This window comes from Furipterus horrens, unplaced genomic scaffold, assembly GCF_987537825.1.
Source record: "Furipterus horrens unplaced genomic scaffold, mFurHor1.1.pri manual_scaffold_9, whole genome shotgun sequence".
Taxonomy (NCBI): domain Eukaryota; kingdom Metazoa; phylum Chordata; class Mammalia; order Chiroptera; family Furipteridae; genus Furipterus; species Furipterus horrens.
The window spans coordinates 100,475,238-100,501,500 of NW_028327179.1; the positions used below are offsets into that span (position 1 = coordinate 100,475,238).

At 62.2% G+C, this 26,263-nt stretch overlaps 1 protein-coding gene across 1 annotated transcript in view; it reads right to left on the reverse strand.

The window, feature by feature from the left end:
• PRKAG2 (protein kinase AMP-activated non-catalytic subunit gamma 2) overlaps nucleotides 1-26,263 on the reverse strand; it is a 172,055-nt gene that overhangs the window by 110,927 nt on the left and 34,865 nt on the right. Inside the window, exons 2-3 of the mRNA XM_090286923.1 lie at nucleotides 3,723-3,794; nucleotides 676-955 (exon numbers count right to left, since the gene is read on the reverse strand). Coding sequence (XP_090143049.1) covers nucleotides 676-955; nucleotides 3,723-3,794 — 352 coding nt within the window. The remainder of the gene's footprint in view (nucleotides 1-675; nucleotides 956-3,722; nucleotides 3,795-26,263) is intronic.

The following is a 26,263-nucleotide window of genomic DNA, read 5'->3' on the forward strand; positions in this document are numbered from 1 at the left end:
GGTCACCCCGCACTGGCCCGCAGGCCTCGATGCCAACGCAGTCCGGACATAAAGGCAGGCACCCCAAACCTCCGTGCCCGAGGGCCGGTCTTCCAGATCACTGCCTTCCCGACTAGGAACCTGCTACGTCCTCAGAAAGAATCGGGAAGGGTGCGGAGACGCGCACGTGAGAGTTCGCCTCGGATATTTCCGACCACCATCAACGGTGCTCAACAGAGAACAGTTTCCACTTAGACCACAAATATTTACGATCCTAAAAATCTCTCTCCGGAACAGAGAGGTCAGTTAACCGCCCCAGGGCGGGACCGTCGCCACCAGGCCAATTGGCAGACCCCCAGCAAGGGTGGGGCCCCCAACTCCAGGCAGGGGACAAACCTTAGCTTCGGGCTGCTGCTGTTTCTCAGAAAAGACTGGAGGCCGTGGCCTCCCTGACTGTCAGATATTCACAGTTCACCCCACAGCCCCGGCCACACCTGATGGACTGGTGTAGGCAGGGGCCGGCACGTGGAAACCCGAGATCTGCTCCCGGGGGGAGACACAGACCTGGGCACTGAGCGCCAACTAACAGCCACCGGGCCAGCTCTGCTGTGCCCGTAGGTGGCACCGTGGCCACGTGGCCAGAAGAAAGTCCCCAGCAGCCCGGCACCCACCTGAAGAATAGCATCAATGTCTTACTTTTTCTGGAGCGGGAGAAGAACCGGAGGCCCCCGGGCGAGGTAGATGGGTTGGAAGTCGGGGAAGACTCCTTGGATGAGGAGCGGAAGATGCCGCTGAAGCTCATGCGGCGGGGGGAGCGCGGCGGGGACTCCTGGTAGGAGAACGGGAACACGGTCTTGGGGGAGCCGGGGCTGGTCTTGGGCCTCATGGGAGCAGACACCGGGCTGGAGGGCCGGTGCTGGGCACCCCTGGAGAAGAAGCCTTTGGAGGGGCTGCCCGAGCCGAAGGGGCTGTCCGCCTGCGGAGAGATGGACATGCGGACGGGTTCACTCAGACCTTGGCGCTGCCCCGGACCTATCACTATCGTACCTGCCCTTCCAGTTTCCCTGCCACGGAGCTGCGCCTCCGCAGCCCCGGCCTGAGACACAGGCCCAAACTCCTCTACAGACACGGGTGGCCACCGGGGGTCCGGGCGGAGCCCCTGACCCCGACACAGCCCATCCCCAGGCCGGGTGGCACCACCCCGGGGCCTGCGGACCTCTGCCCGGCTCTCTGAAGGGGCTTCCTGGAGGGGGAGGGGAGGACAGGCAGGCAGCCAACACGGCTCAGAATGACGGGCCCTTCCCCCAACCTGTCTGTGCGTCTGTCTCCGGCCTCTGCTTCCTGAGGCCTCACGTGGGCCCTCCCTGAGGTCTGACCACACTGGGACAAGGTTCTGCCCTCTTCAGGACGAGGGCCAGGCTGCATCCCGAGGGCCCAGCGCGGGGCAGGGGTGCATTTCGCCTCCCAGGTGCAGTGGCACTGAAGGGCAGCGGCTGGCGGTGGCCAGGAAGCAAGTGAACAAGGCCGGAGTCTCTTAGGCTCACCGCATGGCTGACTTCCCACCGGGCTCCTGGGGCAGGGACAACGCCTGGCAGGGAGTCATCCAGTGCACTGAGACCCCGGTGACCGCAGGGGTGCAGGGAAGGCAGGCGAACACTCACATGCAGGGCAGCCACCCTGCCCATGCTGGTTCCTGGGGTGCCTGCCCAGACCCATGATCCCTGTGAGCTCTTCCACCACCAGAGGGCGCCCCCACACTGGGCTCCAGGACGCTATGGGCTCGCTCACTCCTGGCTTGTGGAGACACCTCTTTCAGTGACCCTCAGCCTCAGGTCCCCCTCTGTCACTCCCCATTGTGACCTGAAGGGCCAGTGGGGCCACAGGGAGACAGACGCAGAGGCAGAGAGGCCGGGCCCGAGGAGAACCATGTAGCTCGGACTCACGTCCTCACAGAGGTGCCAGTTTTTCTTTTCCTAACCATTGAATAGGAAATGTACGCAGATTCTGTGTGTAGGGTGTTCGGTCTCGCCACCGTGCCGCCGACCCACGGGACTCGGGCTTTCTGAAGCTCTTCCGAATCCTGAGACCAATGAACAGGAGAAGCTCCGAGTGGTGGGTGGCGTGGGCCTGGGTGAGCGGCAGCGTGGTGGGAGCGGAGACGACCCCACGGCAGGTGGCATGAGCACGGGTTCTGGAGACAGAGCCTGGGGTTGGAATGCCAGCTCAGGTCTCAGCAGCGTGACAAGTGACGTAAGTGTCAGTGTCCTTACCCAGCCAGTGAGGACACTGGGCCGAGGCACGGGGGCGTGAAGGTGACTGGACACACTACAAGGGACGCAGCTAGCAAAGCCCTGGCCCCCGAGTAACACGAGGTTTCCGGAGGCCACTGCAGATCAGACCCGCCAAGGCTCTAGAGCCAGGAGGAGGCCGTGCCGAGGAAAGGTCCTGGGCAACAAAGCCGGCACTCCTCTTCCTTCCAGGCCTCTGCCTGTTGTCCAACAGATAGCTTTCCCTTGAGGCCCCGTCTCCAGGCCACACCAGGAGACCACCAAAGGGAACACATGTAGGATGGACCTGCAGGGGGAAGTGCAGGTGGGAATTCAGGGGGATATGCAGGTGGGAGCACAGGTGCATGTGCAGGTGGGAGCACAGGTGGGAGCACAGGTGGAAATGCAGGTGGGAGCACAGGTGGGAGCACAGGTGTATGTGCAGGTGGGAGCACAGGTGGGAGCACAGGTGTATGTGCAGGTGGGAGCACAGGTGTATGTGCAGGTGGGAGCACAGGTGTATGTGCAGGTGGGAGCACAGGTGGGAGCACAGGTGTATGTGCAGGTGGGAGCACAGGTGTATGTGCAGGTGGGAGCACAGGTGTATGTGCAGGTGGGAACCCAGGTGGCTGTGCAGGTGGGAGCACAGGTGGGAGCACAGGTGTATGTGCAGATGGGAGCACAGGTGGATATGCAGGTGGGAGCACAGGTGCATGTGCAGGTGGGAGCACAGGTGGGAGCACAGGTGTATGTGCAGGTGGGAGCACAGGTGTCTGTGCAGGTGGGAGCACAGGTGTATGTGCTGGTGGGAGCACAGGTGTTATGTGCAGGTGGGAACCCAGGTGGCTGTGCAGGTGGGAGCACAGGTGGGAGCACAGGTGTATGTGCAGATGGGAGCACAGGTGGATATGCAGGTGGGAGCACAGGTGCATGTGCAGGTGGGAGCACAGGTGGGAGCACAGGTGTAAGTGCAGGTGGGAGCACAGGTGTCTGTGCAGGTGGGAGCACAGGTGTCTGTGTAGGTGGGAACCCAGGTGGCTGTGCAGGTGGGAGCACAGGTGGGAGCACAGGTGTATGTGCAGATGGGAGCACAGGTGGATATGCAGGTGGGAGCACAGGTGTATGTGCAGGTGGGAGCACAGATGGATATGCAGGTGGGAGCACAGGTGTATGTGCAGGTGGGAGCACAGGTGGATATGCAGGTGGGAGCACAGGTGTATGTGCAGGTGGGAACCCAGGTGGCTGTGCAGGTGGGAGCACAGGTGGGAGCACAGGTGTATGTGCAGATGGGAGCACAGGTGGATATGCAGGTGGGAGCACAGGTGCATGTGCAGGTGGGAGCACAGGTGGGAACCCAGGTGGCTGTGCAGGTGGGAGCACGGGTTGGATATGCAGGTAGAAGTGTGTCTTAGGCTCTCGCTGAGGGAGTCCTGCCTTGGTGGCACCCCAGGCGAGCTGTGAGAAGGGCAGCCTTACCTTACGAGAAGAGTGCTTTTCTGAACTCTCCAGGTCTCCATCCAGGAGCGGCATGGCGAAGGAGCTCAGGTCCTAGGATGGAAATAGCGCAGTCATGATAGGGGCCCTCAGGCACCCACCCGCCTGTACAGGGGCTGCACGTTGGCTCTAGTGTGTCTCCGCCCCCGTCCTGACCCTCTCTAGTATCAACCGTCAGGGAGGGATGTGGACGGCCGAGGGGTGGGAGGTGGTGATGACGCACTAGCCCCGCTCAGAGGTCATGGCCGCTCTCCATGTTCCCTTCAGAACAGGAAGCCGCTGCCTCTGCTCACCAACACCAGGTAGAAGGAGCGAGAAGAAGAGGCGGGGACTAAGAAGCAGGAAGGGAAGGAGCCGAGGGGCGGCGGGAGTTGAGGAAGAAGACCCATCTTTGGGGAGTGGCCGACGGACAGCAGAGCGGCTCACAACACGACAGGGACCCTTGAGGAAGAGTCCGAGGAGGGCGCAGTGGGCTGGTTGTCCGGGCAGAACGGCCGAGTGCTGCCGATGACAGAGCGGCCAGGAGCAGTGGCGTGGGGGGCGTGGAGCCGGCCACAGACTCGCCACGTCCACAGAAAGGCGGCGTTTCCCCCCCGCCCCACTCCTCCGCCTGGCCTGGCGACATATACCAACCCGCACCCACGAGATGTCTTTGCAGTTATTTGTGTCTTGGTTTCAGCGAACACTTGGTGGTTCTCTGTGTCCCTTTCCTTCAGCACCCTCCCCCCGTGCTGCCGGGCCCAGGTCTGCTCGCTGCTGCCGGCTCTCTCCCCGGTTGCCTACCACGTGCTGTGCCCATCCCTCAGCCTCCCCTGTTTCAAGCCGCCTCCAAACCTCTCCAGGAAGAGGGACCCCGTAGACGCGAGCCGCACTACATGGCACCTGCCCTCCCCCACCCCCCACCCCGGGGCCCCACGGGCTGCGCGCTGTCCCGGGGCACGCTCCCCACCTGGTCGGCTGGAACCCCCGGGTCCTCCCGCAGGCAGGCGGCAGACCCATCCTCCCTGGTGCTGGCTTGTTTCACAGCCTTGGTCCTGGCTGCGCAGCAGCATCTCCAGGGGAACTTGAGTCTCACCGGGGACATGTGTTGCCCGGTCTGTGGTGTGGCGCAGGCAGGCCCTCTGTGGCTTTTCCAAACACGGCTTGTCTGGAGCGCTGTCCCAGCGGCTCAGGTGTCCCCGCTCAGGGCCACTCCACCCGCCCCCAGAGCAGCCCGCCCGGGACAGTGCGGCCTCGGCCCAGGGCTGCGCAGGATGTGGCCCTGCAGGCTGCCCCCGTCCGACTGCGCCCGGCCCTGCCCGCCTCTCTGCCCCGCCCCCTGGCTCAGCGAGAACTCCTCTGCGCCTGCGAAGCCCAATTCCAGCGTTATCTGCGCCGGTCCCAGCCTCGGGCAGAACTGCTGTCCCCACACCGGCATTCCTCCCCTATCGTCTGCTTCCCTTACAAGACCTGCTCCCCAAGGGCGGGAAAGCTGTCCATCTTGTTCCCAGCCTATCTCCCTGGCCTGCAGCAGGCGTGCAGATGTCCCTGAAAGAACCCCTGGACGAGGAAACCCCCACACCAGCCGGGCACGAGGGGCGCACCGTCCACCCCGGGGACCAGCAAGCAAGCTGGTGCGCGTGACTCCGCCCCAGGGAGGGAGGACCAGCCAGGCGTGGGGCGCTCCTCTCCGGTCTGAAACACTCGTTATGCTCACACGTTTGTTCAGCCCCCCAGTTTCACCAGCTGAAGTTTTTCCTAAACGCTCCTTCACGCCGCCCCTAATAGCCCTGAGAGCCATCAAGCTCCAGCTACGGAGGCCCTGGCAGTCCAGGGACGCAGGTCAAGACAGTCCCAAGAGAGCTGAGAGCCGAGAGCAGGGTGCTGGCCTGCTCCTGTCCTAGGCTGCCCTGGGTGGGGGGGCAGCCATTTCCCAGCGGAGCGCAAGCGTCAGACCGGCCACGGCCGCGCACCCACTCCTTGGCGCTGCATTTTTCCGGGTCAAGAGTCCCCACAGGGAAGCCCCTGGGCACGCGGGGTGGCTTTTGCAGGAAGGCTCCCCCACTCCGCATTCCACGATTCTAATCTCCCAGTGCTCACGAGGAAACAGGGTACACCTGGGAGGCCGGTGCGGGGGACTCTCACCACGGCCACAGGGCCATGGCCGGGTCGGAGCACTGGGGCCTGGCCTCTCAGGGTGGCTGACGTTCCAGGAGGCCCTGGCTGTGGGGCTTGCCCTGCCCGTGTGGTTTCTCACCTGGAAACTCCCACCAGAACCCAGGCCCCCCCCCCCCCCCCCACTGCTTCACCGACCCCGGCCCTCTGCCCTTGCCCAGTCTATCAGCCAGCTAGGCTCTCCCTGGGTGCTGGGGACGCAGACCACCGGACCAGGCACCACGAGGCGCTGAAGGTGCAGTTTCTGCCAAGGACAGCTTTAAACTCCGGGCTGGCCATCACGCACCCACTGCCCTTCAGACCTTGGCCACAGGTCCGGGAGAGGAGTCTCGGGGGCTTTGGGGAAGTGAATCTTCAGGATTTGGATGGATGATGTCACCTGCCAGGAAAGCCTCAGGATGGAAAAGAAAGGCTCCAGGTTTGAGAAAATGCCCACAACGCAAGCAGACCCCCAAAGCAGCTCCTTGCACCCCATCCCTACCCGTCTTCAGAAATCCAGGCCAAAGTCAAAGGTCGACCACAGAAGAGGGAGGTGTCAGCAGCAGAGCTGGCACTCACCTGCCATTGGGTCCCCAGAGCAGCCCGGACGGCGAGGAGAGGCAAGCGGTGTCACCCCAGGGTGCACAGAGGTCACGCTTCTTGCCCAGAGCCAGGCCCTGGAACCCACGTCCACCCAGTCCTGGCTCAGAGCTCTTCTGTTAAACCCCACCACGTCCCCGGGGTGCTCAGCGCCAGGAACAAACGCCGACCTGGCATCAGAGGCTGTGATGGAACCGGGCTCTTCCCGAAAAGCCGAGCATCCCTGGCTCAGTGTCATGCCCGAGGCAGCTGACCACGCTAACTTACTCTCGAAGGGTTACTTCTTGACTAGAAGTCACTGAGACGCGGTCTTGGGGAGAACAGAGTGTGTCAGGTATCCCAACACTGGATGCGGTCAGTCCACGCTCCAGCGTGTCTCCGCTTTGTACAACTGGGGTCTCAGCTACAGCTCCCTGACTCTCATCCCAACGTTCCTCCGTGAGATAACAGACCTCCTACTGTTTACAGCCAACGGGTCTGTGCGTTCCTGCGGGACGGCCTGGCTTACTCTCGTCTCCGCCTGGACCGAAGGGGCTCTTGCGTGTGGGTCCGCCGCCGCCCTGCAGGCTCAGCACTTCAGACGCTCCGTCTTAACAACATTTCTTTGTTGATGCAGCTGGGCCACCCTGGACGGAGGCCTGATGAAAGCGCAGATTCAGGACAAACAGGGAGGCTGCCCGTGTCAGGGCCCCCGGCCTGCACCTGAGGGCCACCCGGGGGTGGGGGTGAGTGTCGGGGTCACGAGTCAACATTACCGGCCGTTTGATTCCTACCGAGCAAGAAACACGGGGCGAGGGTTTTGTTCTCCCCTCCGCTGAGCAGAGCCCGGGACACCAAGCAACGGGGACGTCAGGACCCTCGCCCCGGGCAGCAGGACGGCTGATGGAAGGGGCCGGCAGGTACAGGCACGACCTGTCCTCAGAGACGGAGCCAGGGGCCGGTGCCAGCCCAGCCCTGTGGTTTACGACCTGGGGGACCTTGGGCACGTCTGAGTTCGGCTTCACGTCTGTCAAATGAGGGGGTTCAACTGGATAATTTCAGAAGGTGCCTCTCAGCAGTCACGGCCTCTGTGTTTATCTTTCGAATTAAGCAGCAGGGGGGTCCGGAGCGCTTTGGGGGGGCGCTGCCGCATTGAGGACACAGGGAGCCTCCCTTTCCTCTGACTGGTCATGGAAAGAACCTTTTCTGCTCCTGAACCACTGAATCCACTCCCCTGCCCTCGAAGCTCAGGCCCTTGGGGCAGAGCCTTCGTGAACTTGGGCAACACCCAGGGCAGGTGACAGGTGTGCCAGCCATGTCCCCGGCGATGCCTCACAGAGGCGGACGTCACGCCCCAGCCGGGCTTGTGGCTTTCTGTCTGGCTGGTGTCTCCATCAGCTTCTGTGCGCCGATCCTCCAGGTTCTTGAGTGAGGTCTAAGGTCACTGGATCTTAAGCGCCCGGTCATCAGTACAAATGCCATGTGGGTCCCAGTGGACACTCGGTGAGATTCCAGCAGAGCTGTGAGCGGCAGCCTCCGAACTGAGGGTCCCCGACGTTCCCACATGGAACCGCTGCCCTGCCCGACTCCTCCACTCCCAGTCACCAACACGGGGAGGTTGGGGGTGCTGCCTCACAACTCAGCCTTGTCCGTGTCTGACCTGTGGGTAAGAGGCCTGGGACCTGCCTGCTGCCCTGGGGGCCTTGGCGAGAACTCGGGTGGGAGGCCCGGGACGTGTCTCCAGATGGACTGGCTTTGCACAAAACCTCCCCACTGCCAAGCGGGCAATTCCTGGTACCACAGTGAGGGGTGCGGACCAGAGCCACAGTCAATTGGAGCCTTTGAAAAACACTCATGTTACACAACTGCTCTCAGATAAAATAAGGAACAAACCCCGAATCACTGGAGCTCGGCAGCAGGGGCGGGACAGGGTCCAAACCGGGGAAAGCCTTAACTTCACTCTCGGAGAGGGTCCCTGAGTCTGCATTTTCCACGGAGGATGCTGTGGCACTGACTGTGGTCCGAGAGACTTCCAGATGCAGAAAAGTGAAGCAAAGCACCATGTCCTCTCCTGCGCCCCTCCCCCACCTCCCCTGCACCTGGTGGTCCCCAATGGGTTTCACAGCCGGCTCCCCGCCTGGCCCGGCCCCCGGCCAGTGACCCCGGGCCTTCAGCCCTGCAGCCTGACCCCTGCCCCGGCCCCACCACTATCCCTGGTCCTGACGCAGGCGCTGAGCGGGCCCCGCAGGGCCAGACCGTACGTTCCTCTCCCAAACACGAGTCGCTACGGAGTTCGAGGGTGGTCAAGAGGCCGCCACTGACCCCTCAGCTCTCCTCTGTGCAGCCAGTCACCTTAGCCCCGGTGACCCCAGACCCTCCATCCGGTCAGTGAGTCTGCAGTGCCCGCGCTGTCATGGTCGTGAAAACCAGACCGGAGGGTGCGAACTGAGGCCCTTCCCTCAGTGACAGTCCCCGTACAGCCGGGACCCCGAGGGCCCCCAGCCATGGGCTCCTCAGCCTCACCAGTCAAGGCTGCGGAGGGGGCACAGGGCGTCTGTCACCCAGTGCCCTGGTGCTGAGTCCTGGGTCACGGACTCCCGCGTGACTGAGACCTGAAATCTGGCCGAGAAGTTTAAGGCAGGAGCCACTGCTCCTTAGAACCAGAGCCACCTTTATCCTCCCAGCGCCGCAGGCGGGACAACGGGTGACCTGGGTGTGACAAAGTGCGGGCTATGCTGGGGCCTGTCCTGCCCTGGGGGCCCCTGTGCATGACCGGAGCTAAGCGCAGTCCCAGAGGGCCCGGGGTCTCCCAGCTCACGGCTGAGGACGGGTGCGGGGCTCTCCTGCCAGCCCCTCCCCACTCAGGCCCCAAAAGGACCCTCAGGGCGCACGTTCCAGGCCTCCGCTGACCACAGACATGAGGAACAGGAATGGACCCAGCGCGTGTGGTCCTCTTCCGGCCCCAGTTCACCTGGAAGGAGGGGGTGGGAGGGGCGGGTTCGGTGGAGGCGACAGGTGGGGTGGGGCCAGGAGGGAGGCCAGCAGCTGCGGAAGCCCCAGAGGACACAGATGGGGAGCCATCTCCTGACAGGCCATTGACAGGTGTCTTTCCAGCCCCCCCCAGCAGGCGGCACTGGGGCCTGTGTCAGGTGGCCGGAGGAGGGAGGTGTTACAGACGCCCGGACGCTGAGCTCCGCGGACCATCGCAGGGCCGGGGATGGTCAAATTCTGTGTCCCCGTGGCCAGGCCACGGCCTCCGGGCTTTAATCCAGCTTGAACCCGGAGGCTGCTGGGAGGGTATCCGTAAACGAGGTGAGCGCCTACGATCCCCCCCTCCCAGTAGAGCAGATTGCCCTCCACAATGCGGGGGTTTCACCCCACCCGCTGAAGGCCGGACAGCAAAACCCGAGGTTTGCAGAAGAAATTCTGCCTCGAGACCTCAGCACCCACCTGCCTGAGTTTCCACCTGCTGGCTGGCCCTTAAACATAAATATATTTACACTCTAATCACACACCGTGTACACTTACATCACTGACTTGTAGTCACATGCATTCAGATATATGACACATATCCATTAAGTATACATGATATACAGATGTTAATATCACATGCTTATACTGGTGTGTGGGTATTTAGGGTGTATAACACATATGTTACCACTGTACGGGCACAAAGGCTATGTTTGGCAGATCTGTCTTGTCCAGGGTCTGTTTCTCCCGCGAGCCCTGATATTGAGGCAGAACCTGGGCCTCCTCGCCACGAGCTGGTGGGTGCTGGCCTCGGGTGAGAGGCGGGGTGTGGGGGGAGGCTGCCCCCTAAAGGCGAGTGGGCCCGCACGGCCAGCCAGGGGGACTCTGTACACAGAGCAGGGGCTTCCCTTTGCCAGGAGCTGCAAGAAGTCCCAGAAGGAAAGAACCAGACGGGAGGACAAACAGGAATGTGAGGAAGACCGACCATGCTGGCGGAGCTGAGCGGGAAACAGGAAACAGCCCCGAGGGGCCTGTCTTTGCTGCTGCAGAAGCGCACGGTCACCCAGGAGACCAGCAGGAGTAGGAAAGCCCCCCATGTGGGTACCCCGCAGCCTCGTCTCTCCGGGGGCCAGGGGTGTCACTGGGACGTCGCACCCGGGGAAAGTGGGAGACCCCCGGACGCCGGTGACGCTATGCTAGCCCTGAGTGCCCGTCCCCTCCACACATGGGCAGTCAGTGCACAGCAAGGGCCTGCCCTGTTCCCCTGAGTGACCTGCTCCTTCTCCACCGCGCTAATGATCTTGTCGTCGTCCTGACGGGTGAGGGGACAGCCCTTCACCTCTGGGGCTCTTTTCAGCTCTGACGCTCGTTCTGCGACTTGCTTGAGACAAACCTTACACGGGGCCCGGACGGACCAGGTCTGGGTTTATTTGCCCACAGATAAAATGCCAAACCACCAACGCAGGCGGCTGCAGCCACGGGGTCGGCCCCGTGTGGGCTGCCCCGCGGACCCTGCGGCCCTCCGCCAGCTGCCGGCCTCCCCGTGTGCCCGGCCCAGTACCCCACGGGCAGCGTAGGCACCACAGGGGGACAGCAATCAAGCAGGGTTAGGTCTGTGTTTGAAGACAAACTGCAGGAGGGATACCACAAATGAGAATAAAATTGGCACCCAGGGAACATTTTTATAAGGTCACAGGCTCCTGGCCGGCTCCGAAACACCCCCTCCTCCGTGCAGGAGGGGCCTGCGCATGAGCCAGGGCTTCAGGACCTCCTCCTGCTCCCAACCACCGACCGGAGGTGGCTCTGGGACGCGGCCCAGGAGCAGAAGTACACAGCGGTTTTCAGCTCAGAATTTCAGAATATCCATTATCCACACCGGCACAGCCACTGTGGGACACAGTGCGGGGTTTCCTCAGAAAACCCAAAAGTGGAGCTGCCGTAGGACTCAGCGATCCCACTGCTGGGAATACGTCCCAAGGAACCCGAAACACCCATCAGAAAGAACATGAGCCCCCCTACGTGCACAGTAGCGCTATTTCCCATCGCCGAGATCTGGAAGCAGCCCGAGTGCCTGTCTGTGGCCAAGTGCGTAGAACAGCTGCGGTACCTGCACACCACGGAGTACTAGGCAGTCGTAAGAAAGAGGGAACTCTTGCCCTGTACAAAAGCACGGATGGACCTGGAGGCTATTATGCTCAGTGAAATCAGCCGGTCAGAGAAAGACACGTACCAAATGCTCTCACTCCTATGTGGGATCTAATACACAAAATAACCTGGCAAAATAAAAGCAGAGGCCTGGGTACACGGAACCGACGGACAGCTGGCAGAGGTGGGGGGTGGGGAGCGGACTGGGAGAAATTAGCCACAGAACACATCTGCACACATGCACGGCCCACAGACACAGACGACGATGTGGTGAAGGCCCGGGGGAGGCGGGGCTGAGTGGGGGGGGGGGGCGGGGTCGGGTGACACGGGGCACAGCTGCACCAGGCAGCCTCAGGAGGTCTGGAGGGGCAGACGAACCCCAGGGCTGGAGGGGATTCAAGGCCAGTGACCACGGCAGGAGCAAATCCAAACAAGGAACCTGCTAGGTTTTTGTTGTTTGTTTCTGAGCTGCCAAGAACCCAATCCGCTCTGGGGGTCGGGGGGCTCGTTACAGATGGAGGGGAAGGAAGGAAAATGCTGGACGTGAGGCCAAAGCCAGGGCGGCAGAAACTTCTAGATCAGCTGCGGCTGCAGCGGGGAGTCTGGGACAAAACACAGCGGTTGTTTTTCAAGGCAGGAAAAATAAAAGCCTGCTTCTCACATCCCGGGAATGGGGTTAAAAGCCGTCACCTCTTAGGAGGCCCTGGTCACTGAGATGTCCTCGTGGGCAGGATGTCCCGTCCTCTGCCCTTCTGCTCCCTGCTGGGATCTTTATTTTTCGCCGAAAAAGCCCGGAAGATCTGGGGGGACATTCCTAGAGCCGGAGGCCCCTTAGCATCGCCAGGCTTTTCGTTTTCACTCGCGGTCACCCATGTTCCGGAACCTTCTGGGCCACCTATTTCTGCCCTTTGTACCCATGAGGTCCTGGGGACATGCCCCCCCCCCCCCAATCGCAAAGCATGGCACTCCAGGCCCCAGGTCCTTGCGTCCAGCGTGAGCGGCCTCAGACTGCCCCGGACCACCAGGGGGCTGCCAGTCCCTAAGACCCGCTGTGACCTGAGGCAGGAGGTCCGTGGAGAAGAAGAGCCGCCTGCCCAGACCCCGTCCTGCGGAGGCCGTGGGACAGACATCAGGAGCCCTCTGTGATTCGAGTGGCCACAGCATTGTGGGGCGTGCACCCCGGAAATATGACGAATGGAAGAGTTTGCACTGCAGCCGCCTGGGGCTGCCACAGGGGCCAGCGGAACCCGGGCATCCCACGGGGGGAACACGTCGCACACGCCAGCAGGAGGAAGAAAGAGAAACACCTGGATATGTAGGGATAAACAAGGCCTGGAGCAGAACATACGATCTAAGCGGGGTCCCTGCGTGTGAGAACGAGAGGAGATGCCCCCTCCTGGCTGGTGTGGGAGGGGCCCGGTTCCCCGAGCCTCCCCAACAGATGACACGGATCACGGCCCGTTTACCGTGCACTTAAAATCGGTGATCGCAGGTGTGCAATTGTGTGCAAACGAGATCTCAATAAAGCCGACCAAAAAGTGACCGGGCAACCACCACCCAACCCTCCCACCAGGGAGAAGAAGGGGAAACAGAGGCCCGCTGACGGCTGCGTCACTGAGCTGGGGGGCTGGGTGTGCTCTTCCGCCCAGCGCAGGGGGAGTTTTCAGGAAGCAGTGGGGCCGTAGGCCATCATTACCTCTTACCCTCTAGCAAAATCCTTCAGGTTCAAGTGCTCTCTTCACGCCAAAGCACCAGCTCACCCACGGGACAGGGCACGCGCGCCCCTTCCTCCCCTGCCCGGGATTTGAAAGGCCGGCGGGTCGCCTTCCAGAGCCCTGTTAACACGCACGGCTGCTACGCACTCGAAGGAATGTCTGTTGAACATTGAAAGCCCACCTTCTCCCAAAGGTGAGTCCCCCACCCCTCCCCGCCCCCAGTGTGAGCTGCCAACCCCCCGAGGCCAATCCTTTGGGTCAAGGCAGGCTTTAACAGGTCACCAGGGGGGAGAGAGCGCATCACACCAATCCCTCCTCCGATTGGCTAATTACTGGCTGGCTCGTCATGGAAGGAACTCTGCGGCCCAGGAGAGAGACATTAGAAGAGAGATCTGATGGGGTGGGGATGCTTGGGGAAGGCTACTTCGGGGAGCTGCAGAGTGGGGACCCCTGACCTCAGACAGGGCCCACGGAGTGGGGAAGGGGGTGCCCGGCGTCACATGGGGGCCAGTATGGCCACAACCCCCCTCACCTCTCCATATGCCACCCCTGCCCTCCAGCCCGGGGGGGGGGTAGTGTGGGCTCACTGGGCACCAGGGACACGGTGGCTGTGTACAGGGGTGAAGAACGTCTCCCGCAGCCAGTTGATCTCCTTGGAGGTCAGCCTGACACCCTCACTCCCCAGCACCCCAGACTTGGTCACGGTGGAGTCCTCAAGACCCTGAAGCCTCCAGGGTCAGAGACGGGACAACGTCCAGTTCATTCCACTAGTAAGTGCATTGCAGTACTCAAGTTAGATTTTTAATCCTCGTCCAAGGGTATGTTTTTTTAAAAACTGATTTTAGAGAGAACGGGAGGGTCGGGGAGCAGACATCGATGTGAGAAAGAAACATTGATTGGGTGTCTCCTGTACGTGCCCCGGCCGGGAATCGAACCTGCAGCCTTTTGGTGTTTGGGCTGATGCTCCAAGCAACTGAGCCATCTGGCCAGGACCGTACTCCTCTAGTTTTCTGACAGATAAGGCGGCTGGCAGCACTTAGTCAGGAGGACTCCGGGGTAACCAGAGCACCCAGACATTAAGGATTATTAAAAAACACTCTTTGAGTTTTTTTTTTTTTTTTGCAATTGTACAATGATTTCTTTATCTTCCTCCATAAGTGAAATTAGAAGCTGATTTGGGGGGAAACGGCCAGACTCGGTGCCGAGGGGGCCCTGGGGGAGGAGGGCCCGGTATCTGCTTCTCAGATAAATGAGGAGAGGGAAAGGGCGCCTCCAGCCCCATCCACTCTGAGTCTCCGTCCTGCAAAGTGGGGGCTCAGTGGCCGGGAACCCGGGAGGTCGCCAGGCACAGGGTTTGTTTTTTTTTTTGGGGGGGGGGGCAGGAGGTGCTGGAGTGGGTGAGGTGGGCCACACTCTAAACACCTGGGGCCCCTGCCCCCTGACGGAAGGGTTCCGTCCCCATCCTTGTCCGTCACGCAGGGATTCGGAAGGGCAGGGAGGGGAAGAGGGAAAACACTTGCAGGTAGGAGCGGGGCCTCGCTGCTGCCCCAGGCTCGGCAGGCCTCTGAACGCGCCTCCCTGTCCTGGGGGTGCAGCTCGCCGCATAGGTGCCCCGTGCCCTCTCCTGGAAGCCAGGAGGAGGTGGTGTCCTCCTGGGGACAGCCACCAGGGTCTGGCAAGGCCTGCAGGGGCATCCTGACACTGTCCCAAGGGACCTAGAACAGAGAGGTTCCCAGGCCTCCATCCCAGGCACTTCAAGCCCCTCCTGCCCCCAGCCCCCAGACCTGCTTGGAACACGCCCCTCCACCCCCCAGCCCCCGGACCCATCCTCCGTGCCAGGTGTCCCCTGGATTTGTGCTGGATTCCAGGCTCTGTGGTTTGAGCAGATACATGTGGGATGACTCAGAGCGAGTGGGCGGTAACAGATGCGTGCCACCAGCTCCGAGCCAGGCCTGGCGGTTCTGGGGCAATGCCTGGCTGGGGTCTTGGCCCAACATGAAGGGCACACCCCACCAGGGGCCAGAAGGCTCTGCGCTGCTGAGCAGAAAACCTGTTCGAAACAGAGGCATCCCAGCGCAGCCTCCGTCCTCTGCCCCTCCAGCCCCGTGTCAGCCCAGCACCAAGGGCAGGGTCCCCAGGAAGCCCCGGAGGGTGTGGCAGAGGTCTCTCCAGCCTCTCTCAAAGGGGGTTGGGGGGTGCTGCCCTGCCCCAGCCGGAGGGGGCTGCGCGGGGCTGTGGTACCAGAAGCTTCATTTCCCCTCAAAACACGTCCCTCCTGCTCGCTCCTACGATGCAGCGCCTGCCGGGACACAGCCAGCCAGCCTCCTCCCGCCCACTCCCGACTCTGACACAGGACAGGTCCCCAGGGGCTGGGCCGGTCAGCGCTCCTAAGGTGGGGAGCGGGATCCAGAACACCAGCCTTTCTAGAAGCCTTGAATCCTGCCAAGGCCGGGGAGGGACAGGTGATGGTCAGCCTGAATTCTGGGTAAGTGATAATCACCCTTCCGACCCCCACCGGTGAGAACATTCCCTACGATGTCTTCGCACGTCTCGGCGCCGGATGAGCCGTGCGGGGGGCAGGGTTCAACGCTGGGTGGCTGTGGTCACCCCGGAGCTGCGGGACGTGTCCCAGGCCGGCGTCCCTGTCACCCAGAGTGAGCCTCTGCCTTAATATACTATTCCGCATGTGGTTCATGGACGGTTCTGCTTGTGGGTCCTGGTCACTGGAGGGCTGGGCACCTGTCCCTTCCCTACGTGAGGGTCACGTGCTGTCAATTTCCTCATGACCCCTTCCCGAACCCAGGTCACCCTTCTCCGTGGAGGTCTCAGAGCACCTGGGAGGCTCCCCGGCATCAGCCCCAATTTTACTACGGCGTCCCCGCCACGAAAACGCGACTTAGCGGGCGCGGCCTGCCAACCAAGAGCGTCTGTGTGTTAAGGTCAAAAAACGCACACCGTTCGGGTTACCAGCAAAGAGAAAGCTGCGGGATCCCCCAAAGCCCAGTGTTCCAGCTCATGGCCTGAGCCCCTGGCTCCCTGTCCAGCTCTCTCCCCAAGGAGCCGTAAAGTCAGGGGAGAAGCTCGGCCCTGACTCCCGGCCCTCTGCCCTCCCACCGGGGCTGCCTGGGACGAGGCACAGATGGTGGGGCTGGCTGGGCTCCCCCGCCCCGCGGGCGTCTGCTCCCTTATTTACTGAATCCGCACCGCGGAGCTCCGACTCGGGGGTGACTAACGAGCTGAGCCATCATTACCAGGCAGATGGCAGACTCCCTTAAAAGCAGACATGGAACAACACAATGCCACCCCAGAGCCGCCTGCAAAGGGAAATCAAAACAAAAACCCAAGCCTGCCTTTGCTTCTCGCCCCTTCTCCCCACCTCCCTGCGCTGTACCTTTGGGCGCAGGAGGCCAATGGAAACCAGCAAAGGGCTTTGGGGTCCAAGGAAGATGATACACATAGGCCACTGTGACCTTCAGGAGACATCTCAGCAGGAGCGCCGCTGTGAGACAGCAGAGAACCCACCGGAGAGCAAGCCGGGCCCGCAAAGGATAGGTGGGTGCGGCGGGGGGGTGGGTGGGGGCGCTGACCTGGCTGCCACCGAAGACAGACAGAGAACTGGCTGCCCTGGAGGAGCCAGGGAACTATACGGACCCCACGGAACCCACAGCCCCCTGCCTCGACTTCCTCAGCAATAATCAAAGGGATGAGACCACAGAATCCCACAGTACAAGAGGCAGGACTAGCACCCGCTTTGAGGAGCGGTCTCCTGGGCTCTGCCGTGGGGTGCTCCACCACCTGACCGCTCACCGGCAAGGAGGCCCTGTTTACTGAGCATCTATTATGTGCCAGGAAGTGGCCCTTGGTCACCTGGCCTTTACCCCACCCCTGTGAGGCCTCACTGTCATCTCGGAAAGATGAGATCCTTTGCCCATGGCCCCCAGATGGTAAAGGCATAGGGTGCAGACTCACACCCGAGTCTGACACCCACGCCCAGGGCCGAGGGGGCATCGCCGGCTTCCTGGGCATCAGGTGACTGGACTGGATTGTTCCCATAACTGGGATCTTAATACCTGAGGTCGGAGCCCTACATTCTGTCATGAAACCACTTTGGGGTTCCAGGGCTTACGTCACGCTCACGGGAGAGGTTTCCTCCAGGCAGACAGAAGGTTTGCTGGGGAGCCCGCAGAATTCAGGGGGCACACTGTCCGCCCCGGGTGTCAGGGTGCTGAGACTTCAGGGCTGGAGCGGGAGGGGAGGCGGGAAGCCTTCAAGAAGCCGCGGGCTTGTAGGTCCTGCCTAGAATTCTTGCTAAGCCGCCGTGCCAGGGGGACAGCTAGGGGCCAGTCTGTACCCCCAGACGTTCGTCACATGCCCATACGGGGCAGTGGGAGGGGTGGCTGGAATGCGGAGCCCGAGTCCGAACCCTAGTTTGCCATTTCCCGTCTCTGCAGCCTTGGTTCAGGGAGCCTCAATATCCTCACGGGTAAACTGAAGCAACCCCCACCCCACCCCAGGGTTGCCATGGGAATGAAAGTAATGAACATCCATGAAAATGTCAGACATGGTGCCTGGTGCCTACTACATGGTCAATAAATATCTACCAAAACAGAAACAGCTGATAGTTTATAAGGTGAAACAAACCCTCCTAACACACAAAAACCTGACCACAGGGAGAAACCAATGGAATCCATCTGAGAAATAACTGAACATAGCCTAATAAGATCAAAGGTGCATAGGCATTAACCCACATGAGCCTACAGGCTGAGTTTGAGGGAATGCAGGAAGGGAGGGGTAAGACTGGTCTACGTGGACCCCTTGTGGGAGGGGAGACTGGGCTACTTTCAAGGAAAAATAAGGTCTGGCCCTGGCCGGGTGGCTCAGTTGATTGGAGCGTCGTCCTATAAACCAGAAGGTTACGGGTTCGATTCCCGCTCAGGGCACATGTCTAGGTTGTGGGTTCAATCCCTAGTTGGGGTGCGTATGGGAGGCAACCGATTGATGCTTCTCTCTCACACGGATGTTTCTCTCTCTTTCTCTCTCTCGCAAGTCAATAAACACATCTTTAAGTGAGGGTTTAAAGAAAGAAAGAACTAAACTATAGTTTGAAGGGGAGTCATCAGGGGGTTGGGAAAACCCAAGAAGGATTCCATTATAGTTAACAGCTGAGCTGAGGTGAGAACCCCAGATTAGCACCTCCCCGTCCAGGGATCCCTGGTTGTGCAGCAACACCAGCTGGGAGGTCAGGGGCAAGCGTCCTGCAGAGGTTGGAGAGGTCAGTACTTGGCACACAGGACTCCGGAGTCTGCTGCGGTAGAGAGTTGGTTTTCATGCCGGCCTGGGGCCCACCCACGGTCCTCCGTCTGCCCCCATCATCCCCACCCCGTCCCTCTCTTCCCACTCCTGCCCTGGGACTTCAGGGGGGGCGAGAGGGGGAAGCGCCTCAATATCCTGGATTATCAACGACCTTCGCTGAGTGAATTTAGCCCGCCATTCCCTCGTCTATAGAAAAGGAGGCTACACCTGTCTTGGAGGCCTAATGTGGGCTAAAAACAGAAAAACAAATACAAAAAAAAACAAAAAACCCCACATAAAAACCCCACATCGCACTGACCTAGCCCTCGGAATTTTCCACGCAAACTGGGGACGCAGCTGGGGAGGCGTGAAGCTCTGGGCCCTCGTGGCCGTGTTTCCCGCCTCGCTGGGTCCGTGGGCCGCCTGGGCTGCTACGAGCCAGAAGCAGCCGGGCCCTGGGGTCCGGAGCCCCCGGGTGCTGGTGACCACCACTGCACCGGTTTCTCATGTTCCGAGGGGGCTCCGTGGGCGGACCCCCCCCTCTTGCCCCCCCTCCCCCCGTGCCCACACTTCTCTTCCTTAGTTCTCATAACAGCCCCTGAGAGGCCCCTCCGTTTAAGTTTTGGGGTCTCCCCTGCACTCAGTCATAAGCCTCCCGGCAGCGCCATTCTGAGTGGGCGCGCGAGCGCGCGCACACACACACACACACACACACACACACACGTGCCTCCCCGACCCCGGGACTCAGATTCCAGCAGTCACGCACCCAAGCCCAGGCTCTGTCACTTAGCCCCTGGCTTAGGAAGGGGACGGAGGGCAAACCACCCCCACACACACACAGCGAGGTGGCTTGCTCAGAGTCAGCGGAGGGAGGCGGAGGCGCTGTGTCCAGTCCTGTCCAGTCTCGTCCACAGTCCAGGCTTCTGGTCCCAGCCCCTCCCCCTGCTCCCATCAGAGGACAGACAGACAAGACGGGGAGGCCGTCTCCCACCCCCTCTGCTCCCCGCCCCCCGTTCTCCAATGTGCGCTCCCACAAGCTCAAAGCAACAAGTGCACGTCCTGGAGCTCGCCCTCCTCCGGCCGGAGACCAGCGCGTCCTCCATGTGGCCGAGAGCTTCCGAGGGACAGCCCGGGCCATGCCCAAGGGCCCCCTCATCGTCCCCGTTCGTTCGGATGGGGACACGTTTTACAGAGGATGACTCAGGGGAAGGGAGAGGAAAGGCAGCGACTGTCGCCTCTGCTGAGGCTTCGGCGAGGGAAGGCGCAGCCAGGGTCGCGAGGCGGGGCTCCCCGCACTTGGGGTGGGGGGAAGGGTTGCCGCTGCGGCGCCCAGCAGCGTGGGGACAGGGACAGGGACAGGGCTGGAGACAGAGCGGAGAGGAACACGCCCCCGCGCACAGGTACCACCTCCACGAGTTCCTCTCTTTAAACCCCCTTGAAAAGTTACGTAAGGGGAAACACCCCCGGCGCCGAGGTCCCAAAGGAACATTTGGTTCCCTCGAGGGTTCCTCGTTTAAGAAGCGGCCCCCGCAGAACCCGCAGCAGGTCCCCCTCCGTCGCGCCCACGGAGGGGCCGGAGCAGCCGGGAGGAAAGAGCCGCGCGCACACGCAGCACCCCCGCTCCGCAAGGTCCGCTTACTCAGCCCCAGCGGGTCCCGGAGGCTCCTCTCCCAGCGCCGGCGCCACTCGAAGTGCCGGCTTCGGGGACACACACGCAGCGCTCCCCGCTCTGGAAAGCCCCGCGGCCTCGCTCGCTGCGAAGCTCCATGCGAGCAGGGCCGGCCCGGCCCCCGTCAGCCCAGGCACGTTCTGGGGCTCGGCGGCTCCCCGCGCTGCTGACGCGCGTCTGCAACAGATGGGGGCCCGGGCTGCGCGCGGCGTGCGGGCGGCAGACAGCGCGAGCCGGCCGGAGAGGCGCAGGGGACAGCCGCGCTGGCCCGGCCGCTGTGCGCGCCCCACGCAGGCAGAGCCCGGCAGCAGCCCGCACGCACGGGCTGCACGCTGTCATTACCATCTGTGTCGGGGCCGCCGGGGAGGCACCTCCTTACTCCACAGGCAAGTCTGCAGGGAGGGAGGGCTGGGCCAGGTCTTTTAAAAAGACAGGCAGCGGGGTGCGCGCAGGCAGGGGAGGCGGAGGATGAAGCAGCTGACGGCCAGCCCAGCGCCCTGCCCTGTGCCCTCCCTTCAGGCCAAGGCCATGTAGCCTCTGGGAACCTGGACTCCCTGGGGACCCCTGACCTTGGAATAGAGAGAAAGGCGTTTTCTCTCCGGCAGGCACAATGATGGCTAAGGCTGTCCTAAACGCTCTGCGAGGGAACCGGCTTCGACCCTGAGCAGACTACCTATAAGCATCCCGAGGGCAGCCCTGCTTTCTGTAACTCTGACATCCGGGCCCTGCTGACTCCCGAGGGGCTGCGGTTCCCAGGGCCAGCCAGGCCCTGGACAGTCAACTGCTCCCCTGGAACACGCCCCCCCCATGTGCAAACCAGCCGATCCAGAGGCCGCACCCCTCCCCTCCACTGTCTGCCCTCACGCCCTGGGCCACTATCCCTTGCCCTGATCACCCGAGGGTAGGTCCCAGACTGCCAGGGACAGTCCCTGCACCCAGACCCCAGAGATCACTCACACTCCAGCTGGAAGCCTGCTCCCCCGCCGCACCCAGTCCTTCCAGAGGGACCGCAGTGCAGGCCCTCGGCCACACCCTCCCGCGGCCCCTCCGCCTCCGGGCCCACCCTGGTGCTGCCCCCAGGGCCCCGCACAGCCTGCCGAGCCTCTGTTTCCAGGCTCTGTGAGCAGCGAACTCCCCTCTCCGGACAGCCACTCTGGCACCTGCGTGTCTTCCTGCGCCCGATTAAAGCGCATCCCAGGTAAGCCCTTCACGCCCTGCCCTACGGGGTGCAAGCTGGTTGGGAAGAAATGGGTCTGAGTCATTAGGAGACGATGAGGGTCCCCCTCTCAGAACCCTGCAACATCCGCTATTAAACTGTGCTAATAATTCCACCTTCCCAGTGAGAGGAGTGGCTTCAGACGCTGAGGGACCGTTGTGGGGGGTGGTCACGCGAGGCAGGTCTTCTTCGAAGCATCTGTCCTCCGATTCTCTGACATGACTTCGCCGGCAAATCTGAGGTTCAGGGGAGGGTGACGATCAGGAAAGGCAGCAAGGTGGCTGTGGACGAGGCGCGTGGGGGCTTCGTGGAGGTGGCCAAAGGCCCTTGTATGGCAATCCACCAAGGTCAGGGTCAGAAAGGCACCTGAGAAAGAATCGGGGGCTCTGGGAAACGTCTCACGAGGTCGGGAGCCTGTGGCTTTCTTAAGGTGACTTTCAGCCCAGGCAGGTCCGGGTCAGTCACTGTCCCCACAGTGGTCCATTCTGAGACGGGAGGGGAAGCAGGGGCAGAGCCTGGTGGCAACACCTCTCTGCGCACCAGGTCGTGGCTCCACCCAGCTGATGGCCCCCAAAAGTCGCCTGGTGCTGAGATGCTATTTCCCTGCTGGGAGGATGAGCCACACATCCCCTGAGGTGCCTCCGGGTCCTCTCAGACCCGACACGGACACCCAGTGTCAACAGCCCTCGTCCAAGTCCCAGCTCCGTCACGTCTCTGCCCTGGTGGCTCTTTTGGGAAAAGGATCTGAGTGAAGACACTTGTTTCGGGCATCTCCCCAGGGCTGCTGTGGGGAGAGCGGACGAGCGAGCATTCGGACAAAAATAAGCCCCAGCTTGGGACGTGCGGGACTATCCCGGAACCCGATGGCAGCGCCGGCAGAAACTCACGGCTTGGGTACCGTCTGGGGATGAGCAAGGGGCCCCACCCTGCGGGCAGCCCCCGGGGCGCGGGTATGAGTGTCCGCCAGAGACCCGGCCAATCAAAATATTTTGTCCTGCTGGTTCTGGCAGGAGCCTCGCCGGGTTAGCTGGGCTGGTTATTTATGCGCGCTTTATTCCAAAGCACACAAACAGGCCTGCAGAAGAGCGGGGAATGCCAGGAAAACAGGCTCCACCATCCAGAGTGTTCATCAGAGGTTTGCTATACTCGGAGGCCAGCGCCTGGAAATGACGGATGGGGTGTGAGTGGCGTCCGCGGGGCCGGGGGCCAGCGAGCTCACGGTGCGGGTACCTGGTAGGATTCGTCGGAGACGGAGCAGTGCCAACAGCTCTGCTCCGGCGTCCAAGCTCCCAACCACGAATACGGTTATTGTCTCCCCTGCATTGACTGGCAGTTCCAAAATCGCCACCGCACCCCCAGGGCCCTGCTTCTTCTTCAGGCTCTGAGCCATTCCCCCCGCTCTTCTTGGAGCGTGTCGGTTGGCCCCCTGGAAGGAGAAGCCCCAACGGATCGGGGGGCAGTAGGGAAGCCGGGCGCGTTGCTGGTCGGCCTACAGGTCTCGGGGAAGTTCCTGCCTGTGGCACATGCCTCTGATCCACCTCCCAGCCCCCAATGTCCCCCCCACTCATTAATCTCCCTAAACATCGCTTTCTGGGTATTACTCTCAGCAAAGCCAAACACCAGCTCCGGGCTACCCGCGGCACAAGCCCAAGCTCTTCCGTGCGGTACGCCAGGCCCCGCGAGCCTGGCCACAGCCGTCCAACCTTCCAGCCTCTAGGGCTGGCTGGAAGCTGTCACCCAGGGTCCTCCTGGGTCCCCGCCACCCCCAGTCGGCTTCCCTGCCATCGGTGGGTGGTGGCCCTGCCTCTGTCCTGGAACTGATTTTTTTTTTAGCGTTTTTCTTAGTGCTGGGCACTGACATGGGCCATCCCAACCTGCGCAAGAGGGACACTGGTAAAACATGACCTATTTTACCATCAAGAACAACGCGGCTCGGACAGGCTGAGTCTCGGGGACCCTTGGTCCTTGCTGGTCTAACCGGGTCACACGCCCATCCCTTCCCTTTACTGACGTTGGCTATGTGTCTCTTCCGGTCCGTCCGCAGCACAGGCTTACATTTATTACTCGCGTAATTAAAACTCAGGGGAAGATGTTCACAGTCTAGAGGTTGGTCATCGCCCTTTGAGGGGGTCCACGACACCGGAAATCGGAAGCGCAAACGAAGGCTTTGCACAGAGGCAGCCTCGGCAGCGCCGGGGAAGGGCCGGCGGTGGCGCGCGCGCCCACGGGGGTCACAGCCCGCGGTGCTCTGACGGGGTCCTGCGAACCACGTGAATCCAAGCAGTGACTGCAAGAACCGCAGGTGACCTCGGCTGGCTGAGTGACACCAGAGACTAGAAGCACGCGTCACACAGGAGCCAAAGAGGACCCCACCCCCGCCCGTGCGACACACTGAGCAGCCCAGGAATCAGCACAGCCCTCGGCCCAGCCCCCTGCCACCTTCCGCCACGAGCCCCGAAGTCGAACGCTGCGTGTCAAGTGCGTCCCTGGGACACACTGTGGGTGGGCGGTCGCAGCCCTAACAGCCGGGGCACCCACAGCCCACGTGCAAACATGCAGACTGAGCGCGGCGGCCCCGTGAAGCCTTCACTCTCCCCCTTTTCGTGGGGGGCGCAGGGCCAGCGCACGGGAAAGCCAGGGGCCGGGGTCGCGGAGCTGGCGAGACCCTGAAACCAGAGAGGCCCCCCGGGCCCACTGCCCAGCCTTGGCTGCCGTGAGGGCACCCACACTTTACTTGGAAGCTGCGGAGCCTACAGAGGGGGCACAGGCCGGCACTGGCCTGGCTCTGGCTTGGCCACCCATTGGGAACAGCATCCGAGATGCGCTGGGTCCGGCAGGGAGGCTGGTGGTGTGGCCTTGACCCGGGGACCTCGTGCCTACAAACGGCTTGAGGCCAGCGTTCCTGCATCTGAGGACGGCACACCACCTGCTGGGACACCCCAGCTGGGGATGCACCTGCCGAGGCGGCTGCTGGGCACCTGAGCATCCTTACGGAAATCTACGCCACGGGGACTGCTCGGCAGCTCGAGAATGACAGCGCTCCTTGTCACTGGAGAACCGATGGGCGTGCGAGGGTCGTGCTGGCTTGGGAGGGCCACACCGGCGGCAGCCCCCTGAATAAACCAGCCGGAGCATTGGCAGGCTGGCTGTCCACCCACCTGCCGCCCTGGAGGCCGGACGCCTTCCGGTCCTGCCTCCCTGCTCTGCCCCAGGGGACCTGCAGGTGGGGTCTGCTTCCAGGTGGGCTGTCCTGCTCAGAGCACACGGGGGTAGCCGTGAGACCTCTGAGCTTTAAGAACCGGCTGCGGCTGCGGCCTAAAATCATCTCCCAGTGACTGGTGACCTCTGGCCTAAGACTGCCTTTCATGCTCACGTACCACCTGGTACCGAGGGGGGCGTGGGGGGACACACAGCCTCACCCACCTGCAGCACAGGGGGCGCTGAGTGTCCCACAGCACCCACAGGTCTGCTGAAGAGCCAGACTGGCTTCGCTTCGTCGGCCTCCCAGCCACTGACGGGACACCCCCTCCAGGTAGAAGGAGTGTTCCCAGAACTCCCGGGAGGCCAAGAGGCTGGCATGGCTGAGACCCCATGCCCTGGTTTCAATGGACGGGAACCAAAACCCAACCCACCCGCCGAAGGGGAGCAGCGTCTGCGCCTTCCACGGCCACGTTCACGACTCTCCAAGGCCTCAGCCCTGACCGCGGCACCGGGTCCTGAGCCCTGCATCCGGAGCAGTGCCGTGTGCACTGACCGACACCAAAAACAACGCCCGTAAGCTTGCAGTTCTGACTTCTCATAGTTATATTTTAGGGGCCACGGTTGTTGCTTCTCAGATTCAGCACTGAGTTGCGTCATTTGCATTCGGACACGTCACCCGCCTATCACGGAGCTACGGCCATCCGACGACCCAGCGCGTGTATAAGCTCTCAGTCACGCGCGACGAACTGGGAAGTGACTTGCCCGAGGCCACACCGCTGGGTGCGCGGAGGGCCGCGACTAGGCCCCGGGTGCTCTTGCCTTGACTCCCGCATCTGCTGGCCAGCAGCCGGGCCTGTTCGCATGGCCCTGCCGTGACCTCTGCCCTAACTTCAGTCCGGACCAGCCCCGGGCGTGCGGGCTGCAGAGAGCGGAGGACAGAGGGAAGGACGTGCCCTGCGTGCCGGCAGCCCGGCAGTGAGCACAGGAAGGGGCGCGAACGGCTGGGGTGAAGGAGCCACGCACGCGCTCAGGTCTGGCCTCAGCCCCCTGGGGTCTTCTTTGCACGCACCCCCGCCCTGCCAGTGACAAAGGCCGGTGACGAAGGCTCTCCTGCGCCCCCCAGCACGGGGTCCTGTGGCTTCTGTCCTGGTAACTCGCAGGCCCACCTGGCGGCTCTGCAGGGGCACCCGCTGTTCTGGACGCCGCCCAGTCTCGAACGGAATGTCCCCTCCAGACTCACGGGCCAGCCAAGGAGAAAGCTCCTCAGATGAGAAGCAGGAGCCCCATCTCCTGGGAGGCAAGTGTCCCCAACTTCTGCAGGAAGAGTCTGGCATGTGGGAAGTCCCCGTGTTCATTAAAACAAGACAGGCCACTCCCCTAACCCCTGGCCCCCCTCCGTGGCCACCTTAGCTCCTGCTCTCTCTCTCAGCGGTCCCTCTCCTAATGACAAATATTCATGGGACTTCCAACCTGGGACCCTACAGCAACAGAAGACAGAGACCCCCAACCTGGGGCACTTCAGTCCTGGCAGGGCGGGAAGTCATGAAGACAAGGGACAAGCAGGCTGAGGGTCAGTGCAGTACCTGGTGTGGCACGGGCAGCA